Below are 21,866 nucleotides of genomic sequence, written 5' to 3' on the forward strand. Positions count from 1 at the left end.
ACTCGATGGACGTGAGTCTGAGTGAACTCCGGGAGTTGGTGATGGACAGGGAGGCCTGGCGTGCTGCTATTCATGGGGTCACAAAGAGTCGGACACTTCTGAGCGACTGAACTGAACTGAATGCAGTTGGTGGTGATGTCTGGTTGATTATTACTTTGAGAAAAACAAACTCAGTGACAACAACCAAGAATAGCAAATGTAAATTGTTCTTACTTAAGTGTCTTTATTAGGCCTCTTCTTCTTCTTCTTTTTTTTTTTAGAGCTTAAAATGATGAAATGAAACTAACAGAAAGTATTTCCTTTTTTTCTATTTTTCAGAAAAAACCACTGTCTGCAATAATAAAGGAAGTCTGTGATGGGTAAGTGTTACTCAGGATTTATCCAGGGAGCTCCAGTCAGCATATTGAAAGGCAAATAAAATATTCTTGTGCAATCATTAAATATTACTCATTAAGTCACTACTTGACCTGCCTAAAGACACCAAGAAGTACTGTGTAATATTTCCATGTCTTTTCTCCCAAAACATTCTATCTGTTTCTCGAAGAGTGGGAAGTGTAGAAGTCCTGATATGTGGACATTGGGATTGATCTTATTTACTTTGAAAAGATGTGGTTCATTCATCCTATTCAGCAGGAAGCAGTCTAAGTTCCTGAAGTTAAGTGCACACTTCATCTGATATAAAATGAGAAGACCACTCAGGTCCCCACAGAAGATAAAATAATTTAAAAGACAGGTCAGTGGGTGGTTGTGCTGCCACATGGAACTTCACAAAGATAGAGAGCTTTCCTACTTCTCTTGGGCTGCTCTAACAATCCATGGATATGGAAGTTGCCTGAGGTTTTTTTAATTTTTAAGGCAGAACTATGAATAGAATTTTATCTGGAATTTGTTTAAGGCCTGTGATCCTTAAATGGACAGAGGAGACTGGTGAGTTAATCTATGGGATCGCAGAAGAGTGGGGCACAACTTTGTGACTAAACAACAACAATGCTTAACTGAAATGCTCCAGTCCATAGCCAGCACACTGACGGGATGGCAAACTACAGACAACCAAAATGTAACAGTTATCAAAAGTTTAAATTGCATTCATTTCCTTTGTTTTCCTCTCTCTGTTCCACTCACTCCTTCATCATAGGGAGGAATGGAACTTTATATTTAATGAGCCCTCCCTCAAACCTGTGAAGATAAAATACTTAAAGGGTGAACAATAGGCTTGGAATAAGATCTTGGTCTCAGGGTCATGAGAAGGGGGCTAAAGTCATTTTGTTTAAGGAACTGCACTGTGCGTATCTTGGGTACTGGCCCAGTTCCAATCACAGGGTGCTGCTGCTGCTGCTAAGTCACTTCAGTCATGTCCAACTCTGTGCGACCCCATAGACGGCAGCCCACGAGGCTCCGCCGTCCCTGGTGGGATTCTCCAGGCAAGAATACTGGAGTAGGTTGCCATTTTCTTCTCCAATGCATGAAAGTGAAAAGTGAAAGTGAAGTCGCTCAGTCATATCTGACTCTTAGCGACCCCATGGACTGCAGCCTACCAGGCTTCTCCGTCCACAGGATTTTCCAGGCAAGAGTTACTGGAGTGGGGTGCCATTGCCTTCTCCACACAGGGTGCTAAGTTCATCTAACTATCATATGGACATGAAAATGATCCTTTTTTTTTTTTTTTTGTAATCAGCTTTTGCTTGCATTTTTCAGGTGGTCCCTTGCAAACCATGAATACTTTGCACTGCAGCATGCTGATAGTTCAAACTTCTATATCACAGAAAAGGTAGGTCAACCACGTTATTTAATCTGGAACACTTATATTTAAAGGAAATTAAAACATAGCTGATGTTTTCTCTGCTCAAGACTAAACATGCTGGTCTAAATTTTACATCTCTCACGAAAACAGAGTCTGCAAAGCAACCAACCGCTACTTTAGTATTAACAAGGGGATATTTAGCCCATTCAAGAGTAAAGACCAAATATGTTTCTGTGTTCTGTTTTAGCAACAGCATTTGCCTTCTAACAGTGAATTTACTAATTATCTCTCTTCCTTATTGCTTGGTTTAAGCATTTATTTGATACTTAATGACTTAGTCAAGCTTTCCTTTCTCAGACTGTTTTTTTTTTTTCCAGAATAACCTCTAAGCCCTGCTTAAAGTTATTGAAACAATGACAAAAACCATTTTGAAGGTGGCATTGTGTAGGCATTGAGTGTTCTGTGGTTCTTGGGAGCTCTGCTTTCTTCGTGGGTGATTTTAACTAGGAAACTTGGAAGTGAGAGAAGGATTGTGAACACTACAGTGGCTCTGGCAGGAAGTACAATTAATATCCTAGAGATTTCTCTTAGGAGAAGGGAAAAGTAACATTTATTGAGCACCTGCTGTGTGCCAGAAACTGGGCCCGCCTCATTACATCTGTTTGTTAATTTCATCCATAAGACTATCCTGTGGTGGAAACCGCATTGGCTTTGGTTAACAGATAAGAAACTGAATCACAGCAGTCAGATGGCTTAGCTTGTATCTCAGGAGTGATAAGCCATAGAACCAAGAAGCCAGTTCAGATCGTTGTACTTCTATCACTTTTCCTTTGGGGAATTCCTGGAGAAGTTTAGTATTCAGCTCAGTTTTATGGAGAGCTCACTGAGATGCGTTAAGAGCCAAAATTGTCTTCATGGAGCTGGTCACCTTCTGGGGTTGGCGAGGAGGAAGAGGATGGGTCTGTGAACAGCTTTCATCACAGGAAGCTGGCCAGCTCTGGGACAGAAGTGAATATAGAGTGCTCCAAGAAAAGGGAGAACTGAGTGGCCTATGGCTCCTGGCTTTGTTCGTCCCAGTCCTTAGAGCGATCTTCAGTTGCCCTATGAATCAAATGGTGGTGGAAGGTGGAGGCACTAATAGGGTCTGTCCCACTGTGACTGCCCTCTCTACCCTGAGGAGGCAACAAGTGTTCAGTCCAGCCCGAAGGGAAGACAGCCAGATGGATCTTGGAATTTTCATTACTGATCATGTTTTCCTCTGCACGCTGATGGCCAGAAAGCTGAGAGTTAACATGTAGCCTAGATTTCCTGGCCTATGTTGTCTTTATTACTTGTACTTGTTCCTTTGATTTATTCCGTAAACACTCAATTTTATGTCTTTCTCTTCTTCTTGCTTCACTTTCTTAAGATTTTTCATTTATTTTATACTTATATAATCTGCATGCTGTTTGTGAGATAAAGAAGATGTAAATAAATAAAAGTTAAATGATAGCGGTTGAATGTATTGTTGTTGATTCCCTTAAACAGAAGACTGTCTCACTTTACCTTGATTCACCTTTTAAAGGTAACTAAAATATTGTGACTTTGCGGGTATATTGGAAAAGACTGAATGGCTTTCTACTATTTAGGATATGATATGAAAAAAATTTTAAATTATTAAGTGATAAAAATATAGGACAACAAATATTATAATAGAGTTTTTCAAACACCACCAATTAGTGGGATGTGAAATCAATTTAGTTGGTTGCTGTAACATTAAAAATTAGAATATAATAGAGTAGGCCAGAGTACATGACCCATGTTGTTTCTGAAAAACTTGGGTCATACACACACACACACACATACATGTATAATACAAGTATTTTGTGCTGGTTTTATACCCTAGGCTGTGGCCCAAAAGCCACTGAATCACAAACAGCTCTGTCTTTGATAAACCGTGTTGGTTTGTGTTCCCTGATGACTGTCCTGTCTTCTGTCTTCATTGTCAGGAGACCTCAATGTATTGGTGATTGCTAAGGATGGACTTCTCAGACCAGAGAACATAAACATCACAGGGAGCATCTTTTTAAAATGGACATTTCTCAGATCCCAACTTCAGAGACTCATAATGGGTGGGCCTTAAATATGGCCTAGGATTTTACACTGTAAGGGCCCTCTGGAATTCTGATGCAGGTACTCAGGGACCATTAGGAAGAACACTGCTCTGGGACCACTTTTCTGAAGACTTGGAGCCCCAGTGTCTCAGGCACTGTGTACAATGAACAGAGGTCACATGCTAAGTTTCATTTAGGAGGGTGTTGATGTACGGTCAGTTGTTAGAATAATTTAAAAATTCATATATTGTTTATACTTTTATTCTAACTAACATTAATATCTACTTAGAAAATTCAAACTACTCAGATCAATGGAAAAATTATCATTTTATTGGGCATGCTAGTTATTTTCTGAGACATCTTGTTTGGCCTGAGGAGATCCTTAACATTGAATTTAAAGGGACTGCCACCTAAATCTGTTATCAGTCTTCATTGCCCAATAGCAAGGATTCTTCCTTTACTAAAAGTTTAAGGAATGAGAAAGCTCGTTTTTTGTTTGTAAATAAAATGTCATCACTCTTCCTCCTGCAGCTGTCTCTGGGCATAGCACACTCGTGTGACACAGAGCTTGACGCACACAGGGCAGGAGAGATGGACCTTGAATCCTGGGTCCACAGGGGTAAATCTGAGCCACCTTCAGTCTGCGGTTAGGTCCATCTAGTTCTTTGCAAGTATTCCTAAAAATAGAGTCCATTTCCCATTTTGAAGTAATGTATTTAGCATCATCTTAGTTACTTACAGCCCAGTGAGTTGTTAGGCAATATTTGCATTACCATGGTAACCAGTGACTAATTTTTGAAACTTGTGCATATTCTTAGTTACTGACTTTCCCTTGTATATGAGGTAGTTCCCCCTCCCACTGGCAGAGATAAAATATCACCTGTAATTTTAAAGAAGAAAAATTCTCCAGCTCTGGCAGGACAAGCTAACATATTCTCTAACTGACGGCTGTTGACAGTCTTCTAGGATCCTCAGGAAGGCACCTCCCCTGCTTTTCTCATGTTATCCAAGCCCATTTTCTGAAATTGTCTTCATTTGCTTATTGGGCCATTAACTTTTGTTTTTCAGCACAAGGGAAAAAAAATGTCATGTTGTCGAGCAGCGTTCAGCAGAAGCATAGCATGCAAATGCTTAGAGAACATTAAGATTCAGCTATTTACAAGTTCAGATTCTGCCCTAGAAACTTTCATATTTCAGAGTGATGGCTCAGAGGCAGAGAGAGAGAATATAAAATAAAAAGTGAATTGTGTATTTTTCAGCTTTATTGAGGTATACTTGGACAAATAAAATTGTGAGATATTTAAGCATCTGTCATGGTGGTTTTGATATACATTATGAAATGATGCTTATCTAGTTCATAACACACACATTACCTCTAATTTTTCATTTGATGAGAACATTTAAGTTCTAGTCTCTTGCCCTGTGCTGTGCTTAATCGCTCAGTCATGTCCAAATCTTTGCGATCTAATGGACTGTAGCTTACCAGGTTCTTCTGTCCATGGGGATTTTCCAGGCAAGAATACTGGAGTGGGTTGCCATGCCCTCCTCCAGGGGATTTTCCTAACCCAGGGATTGAACCTGGGTCTCCCACACTGAAGGCAGGCTCTTTACTGTCTGAACCACCAGGAATACTGAGCCACCAGGAATACATCCAAGAATACTGGAGTGGGCAACCTATCACTTCTCCAGGGGATCTTCCTGAGCCAGGAATCGAATCGGGGTCTCCTGCATTGCTGGCGGATTCTCTACCAGCTGATCTACCAGGGAAGTCCTCTAATCTCTTAGCATATCTCCATGCAATGCAGTGTTATCAGCTAAGTCATCATATTTTACATTAGATCCTGAGACCTTAGTCATCTTATAATCTGAAGTTTGGTACCGTTTTACCACCCTCTTTCTATTTCTACCAACCCTTCAGCTCCTGGTGACCGCTTTTTCTACTCTCTGTTTCTCTGCTTCAATGAGTTTGCCTTTTTTTTTTTAATTCCACAGATAAGGGATTCCATGCAGTATTTGTCTTTCTCTGTCTTCTTTCCCTTAGCATGATGCCATGAAGGTACATCCATGTTGATACAAATGGCCAGATTGCGTTCTTTCTTGTGGCTAAATAATACTCTGTTGTATATTTCTACCAGTCTTCTTTATTCATTCATCCATTGACATCTCTTAGGTTGTTTCTGTATCCTGACTATTGTGAGTAATGTTTCAATGGATGTGGGAATGCAAATATCTCTTCAATATCATGTTTTCATTTCCTTTGGATGTATACCCAGAAATGGGACTGTTGGATCCTGTTTTAATTCTGTTTTTTTTTTTTTTTGAGGAACCTTCATGTTTTCCCTAGTACCTACACCAATTTACATTCCCACCAACAGTATATGGGGGTTCCCTTTTTTTTCTTAGCCTCACCAATACGTATCTCTTTCTATGTTTTGTTTTTGATAGTAGCTATTCCAACAGATGTGAGGCAATTTCTCACTGTGGTTTTAATTTGCATTTCCTTAATGATGAGTGATACTGATTAGTCATATACTTGTTGACTACTTATCTTTTTTCGAAAAATGTCTATTCACTTTCTCTGCCCATTTTTTTAAATTGGAGTGTTTTCTGTTTTTGTTTTTGCTATAGATTTGTGTGAACTTGTTATTTAATTTGGATATTAGCCCCTTATCGGATATATGATTTGCAAATACTTTTCTCTGTTTCGTAGGTTGCCTTTTCATTTTGTCAATCTACCTATGTCACCTCCTGGAAATCCTGGAGTCCCTACCACCTGGGCCCTAGTTTGTTTATGATGCCCCCTTTTTTTTTTGCTGACACTAGGCCATTGATCCTGATGGTATTAATAATTGCCTCAGGACAAATATAGGCTGTTACAATATGTGAGTTTTAGTCCGTGTGCATGCTCAAACGCTGTCATGTCCAACTCTGCAACTCCAGGGACAATAACCCACCAGGCTTCTCTGTCCGTGGGCTTCTTCAGGCAAGACTACTGGAGTGAGTTGCCATTTTCTCCTCCAGGGGATCTTCCTGACCCAGGGATTGAACTCACATCTCCTGCATTGGCAGGTGGATTCTTTACCACTGAGCCACCCTATTATGACCTCCTTGTTCCTTAAGAAGATGGCATGGAGGAAGTTATAACAGATAGTCTTCTACTCAGTAGAGATTAGCAAATACATTTTCATTTGCCTTTGATCTGGACTGTCTAAGGTAGTATTATTGCATTAATACCGTATTTTTTTAAGGAAACAGAAAATTGCCTTGTTATCCTTAACCCTAAGCATGCACACAGGTAGGTTCCCTGAAAGCACAGGGCATGGTAGAAGGCACCCTTAGGAGATCATTTACTTGTGGACCCTTGAAGTTTTCTCACAATTTCACAATGGTATTTGGTCCCCATGTGCTAAGACCTACCTCAGAATGTGTGAAGTATAGTGATAGACCTTGGCAGTATCTTATTTCCGGAAGTTCTCATTTTGTAAAAATAGAGATGGCCGTGCCTCATCCAGACTCCTCTTTGAAGCTGTCCCCAGAAACCTTTGGGAAGGAAGTGGCGTCTTTGAAGGGCACCCCTTTTTAGTGCCATTCCTACCTCCTAGATGCTGTGGATTCTCAGACAGGCCTTGAGCATCCCAGAATCCCTGGGCAGACAGGGATTGTGTATCCCTGGTACTTGTGTGTCTGCCTTGGGTCAGGAGACCACTTGGTTATTATGTGGAATTCAGTCTGACTATTGTGAACTATCAAGCTTTGGGCACTATAAATAGTTTAGTGAGATGAGTCCCTTTCATTCTCTGTATCCATGGATCTCAGGGTTAGTGGGGGAGAAAACATTGAAGTGAGCATAGGTTTTGAGAAAGAAGAGGAAGGAATCAAGTTATTATAGGAGAGAGAAGAGATCCAAAAAGGTCCTGGAGTGGGCTAACCGTGTCTGATAAGAGATTAGAGAGGCTAATGGGAAAAGTACTCATTCAAAGACAGACATCTGCTTGTGTGTTTTAAGCCCTTTGGCAGGTGAGCTGGGGCGTTAGTTGGGGGATGGTAACAACTGTCCGGAACATGTGTTGGATCCTTGCTTTGTGGCAGGCACTAGGCTTAGCGCCTCACATGGGCTCTTTCTTGTACTTGAGTCTTCACAGGGAGCTTGTGAACCGGGTTTATTGGTACCTGCTCCATTCTACAGAGGGCACAGCTGAGGCTCAGGGGACATCAGTAATAGACCAGGGATGGGCTCAGGTCTGACTGAAGAGCCAGTGTCCCATGCTCTTGGGCCATGCTGTGGGACAGGCAGGAATCTCGGCAGTTCTCAACATGCTGTGCCGCAGATGGAAGTCACACCGGCTCTTGGTGCTAGAGATGGAAATCCATCTTTCCACCTTCTCTTCTACCTCCCCAGCTTCCTCCACTGACAGTCCTCATTCTGCTACCTCTCGGTCCTCCAACAAGCATTTGAGCCTATTTGTATCCATGACCCAGTAACCCAATTGCATCGGCATCGCTGAACAAAGTAATCTGCCTTAGAAATTCCCCAGAGATACACACATAACCAACAGAATTTCTTTCCCCTTTGGGACAAGTTTGGTGAGCCCAAGGGAGCTGGTTCCATCCCTGTGTGGGCAGGTTGGCTTTGTACAGAGACAGTGGGTGGTGCTTCTCAGCTAGGTTGGTTGACACTTTACACAAGTGCATGAGTCCCTATTGGTCACTAAACAGATTGAGAACAGGGGTGTCGTGAGACTGGCTTAAGAACATTGTTGTGTAGACAATTCAAAGCATTAGACATCTCTTATGAACTTGGTTCATCTTTTAAAACTGTCTACAATATTGTGGAGTTTAGGATATTATTGGGAAAGAATTGGGGAATTTTCTTCTATATGAGTATAATGTGAAAAGTGTGAAATTGTTTTTAAATGATAAAATTACAGATGATAGAGGTAACAGTAGGGTTTTTTAAATCGCTGGTCACCACTTGTTAGTGGGTGTTAAATCAACTTAGCAGGCTGAAGGAGCATTAAAATGGACTATAATAGGATAGAAAAGATCAGGGTGCATTACATGTGTTGTTCTGTGAAACATTTGTTTCGTGTGCTTCATATGTAATATACATTTAGTCTTATTTTTTATCCTGGGGTTAAAAATGTTTGAAAGTCACTGAAAATATTTATGAGGTGGGGGGATTCACTTAAGAGAATAAATACAAGTAATATTAAGTAGTTTAAGGAAGTTTCACGTTTGGAACGTTTTCTTTGTTGAAGAGTGGAATACACATACACAAACACACACCCACACACCGACTACCATTGCCACCCAACAAAACACAAAGCAAACTGAGGCATGTCTTTTCCTGGGAAGCTGCCCCTCCACTGGCTCCTAGGAGGTCGTGTGTCCCTTCTCTATTGCCCCCAACAGCCAAGGGACTGGAAGTTGATGCCTTTCCCTAGCTGAGCCCTGCCCCCTTACATTCTCTCCTGGAAATCTGAACTTGAGAGGTGAGTTGGGTGATGTTGTTTACTAGAACAGAAAGGACAAATGGAGTCAAAACTACTGTGGTGTCAAGGCAAATGCATCTTCCTACAAGGTGAACACCGGCCTGCAGAAAAGATTGGGGCTTGAGATGGGTGGGGCTGAAGGCCTGTGAGGAAGCCAGAGGAGGGGGAGAGGGAGAGGCTTCCAGTCCTATTTCCTCTCTGTTCTGTTTTCTGTCTTCACATCCCTGTGAGGGCATCTGCTGTGGCATTTCAGTTCTGCCTCTGAAACCACTGTATGCAGGTCTCAGTTACTCTTGTTCAAAGAATTTTCACTGGGACAGGCATTTTAATTTGAACAAACCAGAGCGCGGGAATGTTGTACATTTCCTTATGAGACATCCCCTTTTCTGCTGCCTATGGTGAAAGATTCTGGATTTGTTCAATAGAAGCCACTGTGGCTGCCTCAGCAAGTTGTCCCTCAGCCAGGTGTGGCCAGCATGGGTTGCGACCTGCTGATCTGGGGAAACGCCTCCAGGACTGGCACTCAGCAGGCAAGGACGGGCAAAGAAAGACCTGGGCCTGGCACTCAGCAGGCAGGAACAGGCAGAGACAGATGTTCCCGCTTTTCGGCTCGCCCTGGCCTTTCAGCTCTTCTGAGGCCTCTGACTCCCAGTATCTCTCTCTTGCTGCCCCTTTGCCCCGTCCCCTGCCTTTCTCACACTCTGCTGCCTGTCTGCTTTTGATCCTCACTCTACATTCACATGTGCCTTCCTGCTGAATTCTTCTTTTTTTGTTTTGTAACTGAACCTGACTTCTGGTATGTATGCTCCTTGCCCTGCTGGCTGCTTGTATGCCTGTCACCAGTCTTTAGAAAGTACTGGACTCTTCTAGAGGCTGCTTGTCCCGGATCTACCAACTCATAATCCAAGGCTGTCAAGGGAAAAGAGCCATGCATGCATTTGAGAAAAGTAACTTGTACTGATCTCCTGTATGTGCCAGGCACTGTCCTAAGCTTGAGATTTTTTTAGCATCTTAATTGAGATACAACTCACACACATAAAAACTACCACTTAAGTGTGCAGTGGTTTCTAGTATATATACAAAGCTGTACAGCCCTTTATTTTTTCAATAGTAAAGCTGTGTCATTTCTGTTCACGTCATTTTTGAGTTCTGATCTAGCCGCTCTCAATGTGAACATAGATCATGGCCTCAGATCTAGCGATGCAGATCCAATAGATCAAGTCTGGGGTTCAAATATTTTTAACAAGTCCCAGTGGTACCACCAGTGCCACATTTGAACATTGCTCATTAGAAGTGTGAGCAGCCTCTGGACCTTTCTCTTTATTCCTGCATGTCTCGGCTGAAGAAAAATGCATGACCTAAAAGTTATCAGTTATGTTTTATTCAGGGGCTTTACTGAGGACAGGACACCAGCTTCTCGGAGAGCTTTTATCCAAAGAGATAAAGGAGGAACTAGGATATGTGGGAGTTTTTGCTGAAAAACAACAGCAAACATTTAGTGAAACATCAAAGATTCCTGCTAGTCATAGAAAACCAGGCATCTCAAGTTAATGATTTTAGTGCTTTCTATGTTTGGGCAGATGCAGAGTCTGGACTCATTGCAATTATTCCTTAGATATGCATCTTAAGTATCTAGGGTCAGTATCCTGTTTTTTTCTCTATCCTAAATTGCCCTCAGGGCACACCATGGAAACTGGCTACTGTGGCTGATGACTTTATCGGGGGCAACATTTGTTGTTTACGAGAATGGCAGGCAGTGTTTTTGGCTGCAGAAAACCCATATTATGAATTCTTACCAGCTTGTAGTCCTGTGTGCTCCCTAATAATGGAGACAGCGTTCTGCTTGACTTTCACTGTTGCTGAGAGAGAATGAGGTCCAGCCTCCTTCCTTAACCTGGCTGTCAAGGTGTGTCACAGTCTAGCCCCAGTCAACACATTCCATTTGCTGTCTTTTTCTTGTTCTCTCTGCTTTAGCCAAATTGCCTTGTTGTTCTCCAAATAAACTTTGCTCTGACTTCCCTGGTAGCTGCAGTTCAGTCCTGCCCAACCTCCCGCACTCCCTCCTATTCTGTTTCAGGTACTAGATTAGACGCTGTGTAGAAAGAGATGAAATGGCAGACTCCTTGCTTCTGGGGGAGGTGAGTCTTAACAAGCAATACACATGGGAAATAATGCCATTCAAATAACTGCCATTTCAGAACAGTCAACCCTTCTGTCCCTACCAATCCTTAATTATCTGAGCTGGAAGAGACCTTGGGTGCTTGCCTGAAATAATCTTCACCCCAGTGTTGGAGATTAGTGTCTTCATTCAGTCCTTAGCTCTAAATACCTTTCCTTGTCTCTGTTGTTGTAGGAATGATTGTCTCTTTAGTTTATCATCTCTTAGACTCATTTGTTAGCTAAGCAGGATCTGCATCTCTTTACTGTTGCCTTAAAGTGTGACTTAACTATTTGTGGGCTAATTTTTAACCACCCCACCCCCCGCCCCGGCCCCAACCAAGTTGCAAATACTTCACAATCAAAACCTTCATTTTTCACCTCAGGGGCCCTATACAGTGTCTGATGTGGTTCCTTGAGCATATCCTGTAGGTATTCAAAGATTGCTTGTGGATTTTATGTGATGCAGTTTTTTTGTGTAACATAAAAGGTACAATTAGTTGCTTAATAAATTATGTATGATATTGGTTAATTCAATTACCAGAATATGCACATACACTTCCAGATTATTCACAGTGGAGGAATCCTAGAGTGAATAAATGAATCTTAATGCTCCTTTTAAGAGTCTTAAATCAGTGTTACAAAGTTGGCTTTCAGTACTCCACGACTGATTAATTTTCTTTCCCAAAATAAGTATGTACGTACATACATACACACATAATATTTATACTGTGCTGGATGTCGACTAAAATCTTTAAAGATTCATGAGATTTCACAAGATGATACTTAAACCCAGTCCTATGGATTTCAGTACTCTTTCTTTAGAATCAGTGACCTGTTTTTGAGAACTCACAGCAATAGCTATGGGAAGGGAAAAATAAGAGACCCTCTGGTATCTCATGTTGTACGAATAATTCATCATTAGGCAGATCATCAAATAGTAATACAGTTTCAAAGTCAGTATGATCATGTATTTTTGTTGTAGCAGGCAACAACCTCTAAGAACTAAACTGTAGTAGTGACAGAAAATTTACCCCAAATTTTGTGATTTATTTTGTTGTTCAGTTCTGAGAAACTGAGCTTTACTTTATTTCACCCTGGGGGATCCATCAATATCCTTGTGGCTCACCCATCTTTGGTTCTTTATCAGGCAGTTAACTCTGTTTGAAACAGTGATCACAGAAGAGCAGAGAGAATTCCAGGCTTAAATACATGCTTTAGAGTTTCCATGAAGGAAAACAGGGGCAGTAACTTTGAAACCTTGTCAGCATTTTCTGCCCTCTCCACACACTCTTTGTCATTAAATGAAGGCGAGACAGGATAGGCACAGTCCACTGTGGTGACGGATTTTCCAATAACCAAGGCACGAGTGAATGCAGCTGTTGTAGTTGGGATTATATGTTCATGTGGTGAGAACAGGGCTTCCTTGGTGGCTCAGTGGTAAAGAATTGGCCTGCAACGCAAGAGACACAGGAGACGCAGTTTCGATCCTTAGGTCCAGAAAATCCCCTGGAGAAGGAAAAGGCAACCCACTCCAGTATTCTTTTCAGGAAAATCCCGTGGACAGAGGAGCCTGGTGGGCTATAACCCATGGGGTCACAAAGTCAGACATGACTGAAGTGACTAAGCCCACAGCACGCATGATGAAAGCAAGTCACTAAGAACAGAAGCCGTAGCGAGAGTCTGGACCAATAGGAAAAGCACTTTGGAATTTATCATATTGTGTTTGCTGTGTCTTAGACCTTTCAGCTTGGGGAACAAAACTGCCATAGACTGAGTGTCTTAAAAACAACAGTTGTAGACGTTGGAAGTTCAAGATGAAGGTGCTGGTAGATTCAGCATCTGGTGAGGGACTGCTCCTTGGTTCATAAATGGCCGTCTTGTCATTGGGCCCTCCTAAGACAGAATGGGAGAGACAGCTTTCATCAGGGCGCTAATCCCATTCACGAGGGTTCTGCTCTTAAGACCTAATCGCCTCCCAAAGGTCACACCTCCTAATACCATCACATCAAGCATTAGGGTTTAACAAATGACTTTTAGGCTGATGCAGTCTGTAGCACATGCCACATGTGAACCCATAAAATTTTATTATCATCCCTTGGACCTTACATTTTGAGTTTCTCCAAGTCAGGAACCAAAAGATTATGAATATTATTAATATTTACTTTAAGGACATACTGGATTTTTCCCAGTTCAGTTGTCGAAGACAAAAGGGCAGGATGATAGCCACGTGCTACTCGGGTATTTGGTTCCTGGCGTGTTGTTGGGATAGAATGATAGGTACTACTCTTGGGTTCCCTCAGACCTTTCTCACTCAGTTCATCAAGCCCAACTTGTGAAAATGGAAATATTTACACACATTGGTACGCATGCATACAAGCGTCAGACAGTTCTAAATTTCCCCAGGAGCTATCCAGCCCTGGCATTAGGCTTCAGCCAGCCAGTCACCCTCCCTCTCCTGGTATCTTTGCTCTTAGTGACTCAAACTAAACTGGCATTAGACTTTCTGAAGTCTCTGAAAACATCTGTGGGGTGTTTTTTTAGAGTTTTCTAATTAAGAGTTTAGGAATTGGGCAGGAGCTATCATTTTAAATCATCTGGTGCTTTTCCTCCAGAGAAGACTTGGAAGAGTATATACTTATTTCAGTATGAAGGAAAAAAAAAAAACAGTCTCAGTTGAGTCATATAAACGAGAGGGAGCGAGAGAGGGAGGGTACCGACTGCCACCAGCATTACTCAGATGTCAGTGGGTTTTATGACATGTTATTTAATGTTTACCACTGACTGTTGGATAGAGGCTATAAGAAGATGATTATACAGGCAGCTAACTTTTTTGCTTAGGCTCCCTAGCTTGTGTTTGGGAAGATACGGCTGCTTCTAGAATTGCAGGCAAAAATAAATGCCAGAGGTCATGATAATTCCATGTTCTCCAGTTCAGCTATTAAACCAGTGAATAGATTGACTCAAGTCCTGAAACATTTAACTGTAATGTTCAGATACAGAACGCGTGACACATGAGTTTCCCGCAAAGGCAGGCACTTATTTACCAAAAATGACCCAGAATACCCTTGTAAAGAAAACAAAAAACAGTAAAAAGCAAAAACCTGTATCAGTAGAGGAGATTCTGAGAACAGCTCTGTGACATATTGTATTTCAAAGCCAGAAACCTAATTGCAAATTTCCTGACCACAATCCCATTCATGTTTTTTAACTCCAAGAATGAGGTTTAGTTCTGAATAGCTATTGGACTATATTTCTCAAAGTTTTAAGATAACACAACATTCTGTGTGCCAAAGGTAACATAAAAAAGTCATGAAACAATCGTCATGATGTTGTTAATTTTATTATTTTTTATTATTTTCTGTTTTGTTTTATATTTTAAAAGTGTTTGTTAGGCCCCATCAGGATGCCCTCATGACTGTCACTGACTGTGACCCGTAGTGTGAAAGGCATTTCATTACTCTCTTTGCTCTACAAGGTCACAGACAAAGTTAGATATCCTCACCTTTGCTATCCCAGTATCTAGAACAATGCTTAAAAGTTTAATTAGTGAAAGAATGAATGCCCACAGCAATAATGTGTAGTGACTTAAAGGCAAACTTGAGGAGCAGGCATGACCGAAAGGAGGAAAGGAAATAAAACGAAGATTAAAAGTTTGGTAGAAAGATTGGGAAGAGGGCAGAGGAAGGAGATCTGGTCACAACCCCAGAAAGGTGTTTTGTCTTCAGTGTTTTCTGGATATGGCCCTCTGTGACATTTGGGGTTTTAGGATGCCCACTTTCTAATGTAATCAGAGTTAAGTTGCAGTAATAACTATTGCAAGATCATTTCTTTTTTATCTCCATAGTTCCCATTCATTTTTGCATTAAAAATGCCCCATGTTTAGTAACATAAAACAAAAACCTTTTATCAGCAGAGATGATTAGTTATACTTACTGGGTCAGCCATTTGGACATGGCAAAGCAAGGGTAACCTGTCTGGGATGATGTCTGGAGTCCCATCTGGGAAGACACAAATACCTGGGGGCTGGAATCATTTGGAAGCATCTTCATTGTACGTCTGGCTCCTGGGCTGGGGTGACTGAAAGGCTGAGCTCTAGTGGGACTGTACACTGTAGTGCCTTCCTGTGGTCCTTCCATGAGGCTTGGGTTTCCTCACAGCATGGTGGCAATATTCCTAGGAGCTCCCTGGAAGGGTGCTTCCTGAGAACCAATATTCCAGGAGAATAGAGCAGATGTTTGACGCTTTATGACCTAGACTGGTAAGTTCTGTTGAAACTTCTGCTCTAGTCTGTTGCTGAAAACAGTTCTAGGCCTGCCCAGATTCAACGGGAGAAGATATGGGCCCCTTCTTTCTATGGAAAGGATGGCAAACAACTTTGGGGCTTTTTAATTAAACCACCACATGCCACATCACTTTACCTTTCTCCTTCAGAGAAAAGCTGTTAGCGGAGTTACTATTTTCCGGAAGTTATCCAAAAACTAAACTCGATCTTTTACTTTTGCTAGATTTTAATGTTTTAAGCTAAAAGGAAGAAGACAAGATAGTTAAAATAAGAAAAACTGAAGAAAGTTTACCTCATTAAAGCACAGAGCATCAACGATGTTATTTTTCATGTTGACAAAGGGTACAGGTGGAAGAATGATTTATTGCTTCTTTTTCTTAAGAGTGGCAGGAGGAAGCTGGGTAAGTTGAGCAAGTGTTCAGAGGAAATTAGAATCAGGCACTTGGATATTTATACCTTCTTTTAAGTATAATTTTTGGGGAAATGGGCTCACTTCCTTTACCATGTCTGAAGACTGTAGTTAAAAAATAAGTGTTTTGTTATCAGCAGCAGCACCTGTAACCCAGTCACTACTCTTCATTTTTCAAAGACAGTCTTGTGCTTGGTACTGTGACTAAAGAGAAAGCTAAAAAATACCTGGTGTGTTCATTGCAGTCCTATCCAGGTTCTGGTCTGGTGTCGGACGAGTTACCTTTGGTTATCAAGTACATTCTTCAACCCCTTCTCACTCTTACAGGGGAAAATTACAAAAAATAAAAAATAGCTTTAAAAGTGATTCATTGTGATCTTATTTAAGTTTTTCCATTTCATTTAGAGATGAATAGGAAGGGAGGGTTCCTCCTCTATTCTTATTGTTTTGATGTATTTCTTCTCTTTTCTCATTCTTTCTCTGTTCCCAATGTTTATTTTTAATTCTCCTGTGGCCCCTTTTCTTCCTACTGATTCCTTTCATTCCATCTTTCCTCATTACCATCTCCTTTTTTAGAATATTAACTATCTTTTTAAAAATTTCTCTTCCTAGTCACTCTTCATCAACTTTTCTTTCTCTCCCTCTCTCTTGAAACTTCAGACTTGCAAGCGCTGTAGTTAGATACAGTATTTAGAGTTTAGATATAAAAAATAGGTGCCACTTTACTAATAATGAAACTTACATTAAACTTTCCTTTTTTTGGTATCTGCTACTCCAGAGCAAACAGATGTGAAATTTTCAATTTCATTAAAAAATTTATGCACACAGATAAACATATTGGAGACATATTAGAAGTAAAAAAGAAGAGTAAAAATTGTTTTAATTATCAGAATCCTAGTATTCAGAGAAAACCACTGACATTTCAATGTAAATACTTCAGATATTTGAGTATGCATAATTTGCTTTGCAAAATAGGATCATTGCATATACATTCTTCTCATAACTTGCATTTTAACTTAATGTATAATATGCATCTTGACACGTTAATACACTCTACCTACTTCACTATGTTATGACAACTAAATGGCATAATGCTGGTAAAACACTATGCCAGGCGCTTTGCCCATGGTCATCCCTCAGTGAGTTGTATTTCCCATTTATTTGTCAGACTTTCTTAATGGCTGAGAAGTATCCAACTCAGTTTTTGAATTAGTTCTTTTTGTTTGTATTTTAGGTTTTTTTTTTCTTTCTTTCTTTCTTCCCCTCTCTCTTTTTTAAGATGCTAAAGTGTCCATTCCTTAAACTAAGTCTTTTAGTAATTCTTTAACTATTTCCTTATAAACTATCAATAGAACTTGAATGAAGAATCAAACTGGATTATCTTGACTTATAGAGCCACTGCTTACTGATGAACCCCTGTGTGTCAGGCATGTTCTTGTGTGATTTCATTCAGGCATTAAAGGTTCACAGGGGTCTTGGGGAGGCTTGGAGTTTTAGGTCACACAACTTTGAGTGTCATCTTTGGAACTGAACTTGATATCTTCTATATTATTGTGAAGAAGATTCCATTTCAGAGGATTTTAGAGATGGCTTAGGAATTGCAGACATATTTGAATTATCCAGCCTTTTTTTTTAAAACTGTTGCTTTGAAATATTTCAACATGAATAAAAAAAATCAACTTAAACTCTAATAATAGCCTCATTATTCTTAACTAAACCTCTCAGGTTAACTTGCTTTTAGGCAAACCTTAATATGAAACATTTCGTTGCCTTCATCCCTGTGAATATATTTACACTTCTTACAAATGTGTCATTGACTGGAAAGATTGGACTGTTTTGTTTTAAATCAAGCATGAACCGGCCCACCCGAGTAAAATCATCCCAGCAGATTTACTGCCGCAGAACCTGAGTGCCTGGTTCATGTACAAAAGGGATAGTTCAGGCTTCATGGCTTGGGTACACGTCAAGTGTCCAGTAACAGGGGGAGACCTAATTTTATTCCTTTCAGTAGGTTTTGGGTGCCTTTTGCTTGACTTCTAGTGTTTATTATGAGGAATGAGAGTTGAGGTTAGTTATACAGATTTGACTATGCTAAAGCCTTTGATCAATGCAAAAAAATAGAGGAAAACAACAGAATGGGAAAGACTAGAGATCTCTTCAAGAAAATTAGGGATACCAAGGGAACATTTCATGCAAAGATGGGCTTGATAAAGGACAGAAATGGTATGGACCTAAAAGAAGCAGAAGATATTAAGAAGAAGTGGCAAGAATACACAGAAGCACTATACAGAAAAGATCTTCACAACCAAGATAATCACGATGGTGTGATCACTCATGTAGAGCCAGACATCCTGGAATGTGAAGTCAAGTGGGCCTTAGAAAGCATCCCTACGAACAAAGCTAGTGGAGGTGATGGAATTCCAGTGGAGCTATTTCAAATCCTGAAAGATGATGCTGTGAAAGTGCTGCACTCAATATGCCAGCAAATGTGGAAAACTCAGCAGTGGCCACAGGACTGGAAAAGGTCAGTTTTCATTCCAATTCCAAATAAAGGTAATACCAAAGAATGTTCAAACTACGGCACAATTGCCCTCATCTCACACGCTAGTAAAGTAATGCTCAAAATTCTCCAAGCCAGGCTTCAGCAATACGTGAACCGTGAACTCCCTGATGTTCAAGCTGGTTTTAGAAAAGGCAGAGGAACCAGAGATCAATTGCCAACATCCTTTGGATCATGGAAAAGGCAAGAGAGTTCCAGAAAAACATCTATTTCTGCTTTATTGACTATGCCAAAGCCTTTGACAGTGTGGATCACAAGAAACTGTGGACAATTCTGAAAGAGATGGGAGTACCAGACCACCTGACCTGCCTCTTGAGAAACCTACATGCAGGTCAGGAAGCAACAGTTTTAACTGGACATGGAACAACAGACTGGTTCCAAATAGGAAAAGAAGTACATCAAGGCTGTATATTGTCACCCTGCTTATTTAACTTCTATGCAGAGTACATCATGAGAAACACTGGACTGGAAGAAGCACAAGCTGGAATCAAGATTCCCGGGAGAAATATCAATAACCTCAGATATGCAGATGATACCACTCTTATGGCAAAAAGCAATGAGGAACTAAAGAACCTCTTGAAGGTGAAAGAAGAGACTGAAAAAAGCTGGCTGAAAACTCAACATTAAGAAAACGAAGATCATGGCATCTGGTCCCATCACTTCATGGCAGATGGATGGGGACACAATGGAAACAGTGACAGACTTTATTTTCTTGGGCTCCAAAATCGCTGTAGATGGTAGGTAACTGCAGCTATAAAATTAAAGGACGCTTGCTCCTTGGAAGAAAAGCTATGGCAACTGTAGACAGCATGTTAGAAAACAGAGACGTTACTTTGCTGACAAAGGTCTGTATAGTCAAAACTATGGTTTTTCCAGTAGTCATGTACAGATGTGAGAGCTGGACCATAAAGAATGCTGAGCACCAAAGAATTGATGCTTTTGAACTGTGGTGGTGGAGAAGACTCTTGAGAGTCCCTTGGACAGGAAGGAGATCAAACCAGTCAATCCTAAAGGAAATCAGTCCTGAATATTCATTGGAAGGACTGATGCTATAGCTGAAGCTCCAGTACATGGCCACCTGATAGGAGGAATGGACTCAGTGGAAAAGACCTTGATGCTGGGAAAGATTGAAGGCAGTAAGAGAAGGGGACAACAGAGAATGAGCTGCTTGGGTAGCATCACCAACTCAAAGGACATGGGTTTGAGCAACCTCTGGGAGATGGTGAAGGGTAGGGAAGCTGGCGTGCTGCAGTTCATGGGGTCATAAAGAGTCGGACATGACTGAACAACAGCAATACAGATTTGGCAAAAATTTGGCCTATTATTCCCTTTCTAACCATCTTGAGAAACTCCTGAGACTTCAAAGGTGATATCTTAAAGGTCATCATTTATAGCGATTACATAATACGTATCTGGGTATGGTAGGCAGAATTGTAAGTTAAGGTGGCTCCCAAGATTCCCATCCCCTACTGTTGCATGCCCTGTGTAATTCCATCTTCTTGAGTATGGTCTGGACCTGAGAATATGATAGTTTTTACTCCTGTGGTTACATCACACTGTATGTCAGAGGATTTGCAGATGCAGTTAAGATCCTTAATCACTTGACTTTGGGTTGACTTTGGATTCATCAAAAGGGAGACTATCTTTGTGGACCTGACTTAATCAGATGGATCCTTTGAAAAGGGTGAAGCATTAAAGAGATGCTCCCCTGCTGGCTTGAGAAAGTGTAAATTGCCAGATTGCAGAGAAGACTACAGGGTAAAGACCTGAGAGCCACCTCTCAGAGCTGAACATGGTCCCTGGGCAACAGCTGTCGGGGAAATAGGGAGAAGCGGGATCTTCGTCAAACAACCAAAGAAACCAAATAGGCGGCAACTGGAATAAACTTGGAAATGGTCTCTGAGTTCCAAATAAGGGTGCAGCCAATTGACACCTTGATTTTATCCCTGCGTAACCCTAAAAGAGGGCCCAGGTAAAATGAGCTATTCTCCTGAGCCATAGAGATTGTGACATTACACATTTGTTTAAGCTTCTAGGTTGTGGTAATTTGTCCTGCAACAATAGAAAACTAGCATATTGTATGAATGTATCCAGGTTTTCTCTATATTGAATAAAATAACAAAACACAGAAGCAAATTGAATGTAGAAATTTGTTGTATTATTGTAATGACCATCCATAATGCCAGATATTGAATTTTTATGTTAATAAAAAAGCCTCATTATTCCTGCTGATAGCTTTAATAAAATATACATTTACAAACCTAAGCACAAAAAACATGATAATATTAATACAAAACCTCTTTGTCTATTTTCTGTTCTGAGGGATTTCTTTTCCCTTTCTAGAACAAAAATATTTCATTATTTGAAAATCATTGGCTTGACTAATAGGCACTTTTTAAAAAGACTGCATTTTAGTTGTTTTAAGAATGTACCTTTTGGCAGGGAACAGAAAAGTGGGATTGTGTGAGGCTAATTTATAGTCAGCACATTGTTTTTAAATATATGTTTGTCTTTAATTGTTCCCTCATTACTAAATAATGCATAGATGTAAGGAATCCAGTCACTACTTTTGAGTCAGACAGATGAGTTTTGCAGTAGTGATGGTTTTCTGCAGTAGTGATGGATTTTTAAATAGTAATTTAAAACTTTAAAATCATGCAGTATTGCAAACATCAGAAAGTACAGAAAATGACATAACTAATTCCCATATATTCAATCATCTGGATGTTAATAGATGTTAACGTTTTGCCTATTGCTTCAAGTTTTATTTTAAAAAGTGCAAGTCCTGCTACAACCTGCTTAATCTTTTTTACTGTCTCGCCTCCCCAGAGGTAAATTCTCCCTCAGTTCTAGCCAGAAATGGATGTGTATTATTCTTATTCTCATGAATTTTTATAAATTTTCTATGTATGTATGTATTTTTGAATAATGTAAAGAATTGTTTTATGCTTTAAAATTTAAATTATTGGTATCATACTGAAGGTAACTTAATTTTTTCACTCAAAGCTATATTTTCAAGATAAATGCTAGGTAATGTCCCATGGCATGAACAAAACAGTTGATTTATTAGAACGCAGTTGATCACCATTTTTCTGCTGACAAGCAATGAAGTTGTTTCCCCAATTTTTG

General features: G+C 40.4%; 1 protein-coding gene across 4 annotated transcripts in view; it reads left to right on the top strand.

The window, feature by feature from the left end:
• Positions 1–21,866, top strand: part of ELMO1 (engulfment and cell motility 1) — a 583,367-nt gene that overhangs the window by 139,559 nt on the left and 421,942 nt on the right. For all 4 annotated transcript variants that reach the window (XM_069588027.1, XM_069588028.1, XM_069588030.1 and 1 more), the window contains exons 3-4: positions 319–359; positions 1,696–1,768. In XM_069588027.1, the coding sequence (XP_069444128.1) occupies positions 319–359; positions 1,696–1,768 (114 nt within the window). The remainder of the gene's footprint in view (positions 1–318; positions 360–1,695; positions 1,769–21,866) is intronic.

The sequence above is a fragment of the Ovis canadensis genome, chromosome 4 (genome assembly GCF_042477335.2).
Source record: "Ovis canadensis isolate MfBH-ARS-UI-01 breed Bighorn chromosome 4, ARS-UI_OviCan_v2, whole genome shotgun sequence".
In the NCBI taxonomy this organism is placed as follows: domain Eukaryota; kingdom Metazoa; phylum Chordata; class Mammalia; order Artiodactyla; family Bovidae; genus Ovis; species Ovis canadensis.